Source organism: Eptesicus fuscus, chromosome 14, assembly GCF_027574615.1.
Source record: "Eptesicus fuscus isolate TK198812 chromosome 14, DD_ASM_mEF_20220401, whole genome shotgun sequence".
Taxonomy (NCBI): Eukaryota; Metazoa; Chordata; class Mammalia; order Chiroptera; family Vespertilionidae; genus Eptesicus; species Eptesicus fuscus.
Genome location: NC_072486.1, coordinates 58420339 through 58427063, shown reverse-complemented (window position 1 = coordinate 58427063; position 6725 = coordinate 58420339). Strand labels below are relative to the sequence as shown.

The 6725-nt window shown below is 40.6% G+C and overlaps 1 protein-coding gene across 1 annotated transcript in view; it reads right to left on the bottom strand.

The window, feature by feature from the left end:
* Positions 1–3325: 3325 nt before the first annotated feature.
* The window catches only part of SLC35B4 (solute carrier family 35 member B4), a 43277-nt gene continuing 39877 nt past the window's right edge, over positions 3326–6725 (bottom strand). The window contains exons 9-10 of the mRNA XM_008150515.3: positions 4653–4728; positions 3326–3818 (exon numbers count right to left, since the gene is read on the bottom strand). Of these exons, the coding sequence (XP_008148737.1) occupies positions 3572–3818; positions 4653–4728 (323 nt within the window). The 3' untranslated portion in view covers positions 3326–3571. The remainder of the gene's footprint in view (positions 3819–4652; positions 4729–6725) is intronic.

The window sequence follows — 6725 nt, the reverse complement described above, 5'->3', positions numbered from 1 at the left end:
GTTCCATATACATTTTTGGAATAGTTGTTCTGAAATACACAATTTTCTTGTTCCTGATTTTAGAGGAAAATCTTTCAGCTTTTCACCACTGAGTGATATTAGCTGTGGGCTTGTCCTATTGATGTTAAGTTCCTTTTATACCCACATTGTTGAGAATTTTTATAGTAAAGGATGAATTTTGTCACATGCTTTTTCTGTATCTATTGAGTTGATTCAAAGGAATTGCATTGAAACTATAGATTGCTTTTGGGTAGTATGGACATGTTAATGATGTTAATTCTTTGTGTCCATGAACACATTATATACTTCCACTTATTACTATCTTCAATTTCTTTCTTCAGGGTCTTATAATTTTCTGAGTACAGGTTTTTTACATCCTTGGCTAAATTTATTTCTAGGTATTTTTAAAAATGCAATTATAAATAGAATTGTTTTTTTAGTTTCCCTGATAGTTGATTATTGGTGTATATAAATACAAATGATTTCTGGATATTTATTTTGTATCCTGATTGTAGGTTCCTTTCTTTTAGCACTTTAAATATTTCCTGCCATTCCCTTCTGGCTTGTAAAAGTTCTGCTGAGAAATTAGCTGTTAGTTTTTTGGGGTTTCCTTTTAATATAATTCAATGTTTTCTCCTTGCTTCCTTCAAGATTGTTTTATATTTTTTCCACTTAATTACAGTATATCTTGGTGTGGGCCTCTTTGGGTTCATCTTATTTGGAATTCTCTAATGTGGGTGTCTGCTTCCTTCCCTAGTTTTCGGCCATTATTTCTTAAAATGAACTTTCTCTCTTCTCCTTCTGGGGTCCCTATAATGTTGTTCCATAGGGCCCTCATACTACCCTTATTTTCTTAAAATTCTTTTTTTTTCTTTTTGTTATTATGATTGGGTGATTTTCACTATTCTTCCTGGTTGCTGATCCATTCTTCTGTATTAACCAGTCTGTTGTCAATTCCATCTAGTGTGTTTTTCATTTCAGTTAATATAATCTTCAGTTAATATAATCTTCATCTCTTATTGGTTCTTCATTATATTTTCTTTTTTGAAGTTGTTCCCAAGTTCCTCTATTCTACTCTCAAATTTACTGAGCATCCTTATGACAGTTTCTTTGAATTCTTTATCAAATTAGTTTTCTCCATTTCATTAGGTTTTCTCTTGTTCCTCCATTTCATTTGATTTTCTGTGTCTGTTTCTACGAGTTAGATGAAATAGCTCTCTCTCCCGGTCTTGAAAAATTGGTCTTGTGTGAAGTGGCATCTGTGTAGACTAGATGGCTTTGGCAGGCTGGTTGGAGTTGGGGCGGGCATGTGCAGTGCCCAGGGTGCTATCTGGCCAGAAGGAGCAGGTTGGGTGTCCTGTTGTTTGGCTGTTCACAGCTGCACTTGTGTGTGTGCTACAGAGCCCTGCTGGTTCTGCTCTTGATCCTGGTGGGGCTGCCTGGTGTACAAAGGAGCACACCCAGTTGTTTTGATTGACTGCTGCTGGTCTGAGAATACCTGACCATGGGCACCACAGCACTCTGTTTCCCTCCTACTGCAGGCAGAGCTTCCTGCTGTGTGTGGCTCACCTTGTGGTTTGATTGACTGCTGCCAGCCTGAGTTGGGGTGCACTCTGCCAGCTCCCTCCCTCTCTGTGCACTCATAGATACGTCCTATTGCTTTGATTGATTGACATGGAGGTCTGAGCTGGACTGCCCGCTGGGCAGGAGCACAGTGATGCCCTGCTGAGTCCCTTTCACTCCAGGTGGGGCTATCCAGTGGGTGTGCACAGCAGTGGCTGAGCCTCAGTGCCCTGTTGGGCCCAGTGGCTCTAACTCTGGATTGGTGTGTAGGGGGCAGGGGCTGTGCATGCTTGCTATGTGCCCCTTCCTGCTGGAGCTAGTTATAGGAGGGGTGATTGGGGATGCACTACTGTGGCCTTGCAGGTTGGCCAGAGCACTTGGATAGAGCTCTCACCACTGCTACTCAAGTGTAAGGAGAATGCGAACAGATGCTTACCAGCTCCTCCGATTCCTGGTGGGTTCCCCGATTCTGGAGAGCTCCTGTAGTTCCCCATCTTCTCCAGGTGGCCTCTCCCTCTCCTTTGTTGTGCAGAAGCTGTTCAGTTGTCGCTTAGAGACAACTACTCGAAATATAGATGTGCATTCAGTGTGTTCATGGGAGGGGCAAGCTCAGTGTCCCCTTATGCTGCCCTCTTGGACCTGCCCAAATTCAGGCAACTATAGTGACTTCCCCAAAGTAGCCAGTTGTCCGAGGACACTTATCTCAGGCCCCACCATAGAATAACTCCAGGTATTAGAATATACACACTCTACTATGCGTGAACCCAGGGGACCCGTACAGCCACATGTCGATTTACAAACATAATCTGTATCCAGAAAAAAAAAAAAAAAGGCCTTTGTGTGCAAAAAAGGAGTGCCTGGTACGTTTAACCACCTACAGAAGAGCATGTACTCTGTGAGGTCAATTAAGGTCCAGGGCTAAGTGAAGAAAGAGGAAATGAAAGAACTCCGACTTTCATGCTCTTCTCTCAAAATTATCACACTTACCTACACACACCACGCTGACATGGTTCCTCTGCCTCAAAATTATGCCATGGGAGAAAAACCAGATTAGAAAAAGGGGGAGGCACCTTTCCACATGTAATGAAACACGTACAACCCCTCCCCCTCTGCAACACACACACACACAAATACCCATCAAGAACATTAAGATACCTTATAGAAAAATAAGAAAAACTTTCCATTTTAGTTATGATTTGACCTGAATTTATACACCTACACCATACTTTAGTCTACTCCCTAGCCCAGTGGTTGGCAAACTGCGGCTCGTGAGCCGCGGTTTGCCACTCTGTTGACTAATGAGATTGCTGACCACTGCTCTTGGGGCTTAATCACAAGGAACAACAATAGCCTGTAATTATTGGAATCGAGAGTCTAGGACTAGCCTATGACTGTATTAGAATTGCCAGGCAGAGTTCAACCTTCTTGCTTAAGAAGGCTTTCAAAGACTTAACCTATACACTTTGAAAGGGTTCCCACCTGTCCTGCTCCACTGTCACCAGGGCTCAGCTCACAGAGACCACTGCCTCATTCCCAACACGAAGTCCAGCCCGTGTCACCAGTGTCTCTCTTCACTTGGTCACTCAGTTGTGCCTGACGATGATGCCAGGAACATCTGACTGATTGTAAAGTGGAAGGTGACAGACCAAAGCACGAGGACACGAGATAATGGTGGTTATAAGCAGAGAATAATCAGAACAACAACAAAATGGATAGCCTTGTGCAAGACCACGGATACAAAACGAGTAGCTCTGGGACTCAATAAACAAGTACAGTACTGTATATTTTGGTAAACAAATGGTTGTTCAATAGTAGATAACTATTCTTTTTTCTAATTCAGGGTCGAGAGGTTTTTGTTCAGAGTCCACACATGTTGGTCTGTGAAGCCATGTGAAATCTGAGAAGTGCCCTCCTCTGAGGAGTCTCTGGTACGTGGTGGTTCAGTGCTGGGGGTAATTCTCATTAACAAAAGAGAAATGGCAGCCAGACCTGGTCTCCCAGGCAGGCCTCAGTTCTTCTTGTCCTCCTTCTGAGGCTGGCTTCTGGTGATGCCCAGGTTGTTCCACACCTCTGTGTACATGAGGGTCCCAATGAAGACAAACAAGGTGCCCAGCCAGTGCCACACAGTGAAAGGGTTCTGGAAGTACAAGATGGAGATGATGAGGCTCACAAACTTGCGTAGAGTCACAACGAGTGTGACGGTGAGGGAGGTGCATTCTGTGGTGAGAATAAAGACACCCCGAATGCACACGTACCTGGAGAGACAGGGTTAAGGTAGTTTTCTGATTACTGAGAGATCAGCTGGGGAGCACTTTCTGGCCTGGCTCTTGGCTTAAATGTTCGTTCTAAGAACCAGGAAACTCGGGGGTTGGCTATGGCGGCTCTGAGGCTCCTTGATAGAACATTCTGCAGATTCCTGTCCTGCCATTCCAATTGTGGGTCCCAACTCAAACTGCCTAAAACCTCCCATTATTCTTATTCTGGATTCTTCCCACAGTTCACAGTGAAGGCCACCACCCAAGGAATGACAGAGGGTAACACTCTCAGTAACGGTCATCACACCTACCTTTACTTGATCTGGTCCCCAGTCCTCCCACCCCTTTCTCCAAAAAAAGAACTCTGTAGGGCAAATCTATGAGGTGAAGCGAGAGGAATGAAGTCAATCTCATCAGTTCCAAGGACTTCACAGTTTTTATAATGGACTTAAGGTCGTTCAAAAGAAGCATTATTTTAGTTTTAATTCATTTGGAATTTCTTTCAGAATTTTGTGGCAGCTTGTGAAATGTCCCAGGATACTAGAAAACTCCAGGTAGAAATCACAGAGCATGCATGTCATATACTAATTCTTAATCACCCACTGACTTCTACACCTGCACCCCGAGCTCCTCCTTCACAGTGCCCTGTGGCCTGCTGGCCTCGGCACCCACTACCATCCCTTTGGCCCTCCACAGGGAGCTCAATGGATGGGCCTTTCTCCTACTACTGCAGAACAGATCAAAGCAGAAATGAAACTCATGTCACTGAACTGTCAGAGGAATAAACAATCCCATGCCAGAGAAGACCACGCGGCAGAGGAGTGCGAAGGATACTGAGTGATGACATTCATGAGGAGGTAGAACCACATGATGGGCATTGCCACACCAACAACCGGAACTTCATATAATTCTGCAGAGATTAAGAGGGGAGATAGTTGTATTACTTTTGACAGCTAAAGTTTTCATCTTTTTGAACAAACTGAACATAATAGAGATAACGACATTATTTCCCTTGCAAATAGATTTGGACCAAACACCACTTTACTTGCCTTGATTCCAGGCTCTATCAGCCTCAAGAGTCCTTGCATTGCTATCTTAAAGCAAATGAGAATTTATCTTAAGTTTAAAATAAACTCTTTACCATTCACCTAAACAGGACTCCACTTTACAGAGAAAGGCTGTGAATCACAGAGAAGTTCAAATGATATGGTCTTAACATCTCAATACAGAGAAAAGACAACCAGTAACTAAATGCCATTTGGAAATACTGTCAATCCTACTAGTAATCAAATAATTCTAAATTAAACTAGGCTGTAGCATTTTATATCTATTAAATTAGCAACTAAAAATTTACAAATAATATTCTAATCTGGCAAGGTAAAAGTGGAATTGGCAGCCATTCAGTTGGTGGTAGTATAAATTGACTTTTTAAAAATCAATTTCACAATTCTTATTAAGGGGGCATAAAAGTATTGATACCCATTCTTAGGAAAAACTCTGAATTAATCTAAATGTCCAATGATAGAGCAATGTGTGTGTAAGCAAAGTTGCTCTGACTAGATGAGGCACTGTATGTACATTCTATTTAAAATATAAGGACTATATATAGTCACACAAAAAACTAAGAATGAAAGTGAAAAAGGAAATATAAATTTTATCTATACAAGGGTTACAACGATATAAGAATTTATGTAAATAGTGTCTGGAAGGAAACTGGTAAAATGAAATTAGCTGATGTGTAAGGTGATGGAAGTTAAACTTTTTAAATACATTCTTATGTTTTATATATTTAGGTTTGTACACTGAACATCTGGGAGGAAACAAAATGCCCATGATTAACAAGAATAAGGACATAACAACCCTCTCAGGGTCACTTCTTTTATATTGCTAACTTGTTTTTTGAGTTTGAAATATACAGCATAACTTAGGAAATTCCAAAGGTGATGCTGAGTTCTGGTTAGAAAAAGAACATTAATTTTCTTTTGCAAAAAAATTAAAAGCCATCTAGATAAAGAGATAACTGTATGTCTGGACTAGTGAGAAATCCCAATAATCTGGGATTCTATTCTCTTTGAAACACTCAGCAAGTATTGAAATGAAAAGAAAGTTAACAAATGTTATTACTGTTTAATAACTTCAGAGATCCACTGTATCAATTTGCTGAGGAAAGAGACAATCAGTATGATATAAAACATTTAGATGGATATTCGACTCTCTTAGAAAAAATCAAGGATAATAGGTTCCAGACGCTAAAAGTCAAGAAGAGAAAAAAATGTATATTTAACTTAGGGATGATTCTGAAAAAGTTAAAGGCAGGTTCTAAAAAATAAAAATGTATAAGTACCCAGCACTGCAACTTTTGGAAGAATCATTCTAGTAATCAAATCAAAATGAATTTGATAGTGTGTTTACTCAAATAGCTCTTTGCTATGTGGGGACTGTCAGAAACTCTGAAAACCATGTGTCAAAAATCAGCTGTATGTCAATCACACCTCAATAAAAAAATCAGAAATGGGTAATTCAGAGCCTTAAAAACTTTCTCACACACGTATTTTTGGGTGGACAAAATGGGAGAGGCCACGTTGCAAACTCAGAGAGCAGTTCAACTTCACAGCTCATGCTCAGAGCAAGCAAATGTTTACTGGGCGCCTCCCACCATTCCACAAAGTACACTTTTAGAGGTGAGCACATCAAGCCTTATGTTATAAGATGTTTATTTGTTCACTTGTCTATATAACACTGTCTTTTAGTAGCTAATCAGATCATATAAGTAATTTCTTTCAAGTTAACTGGCAATTGATAGCTAATTTATTAGTTACTTTAAAAAGTAATAGCTAACTAATGCTGTAGACTTTTGAATTAATTTTGCTTATTCCTGTAAGCTCTAACCTGTCACCATTTTTGCTT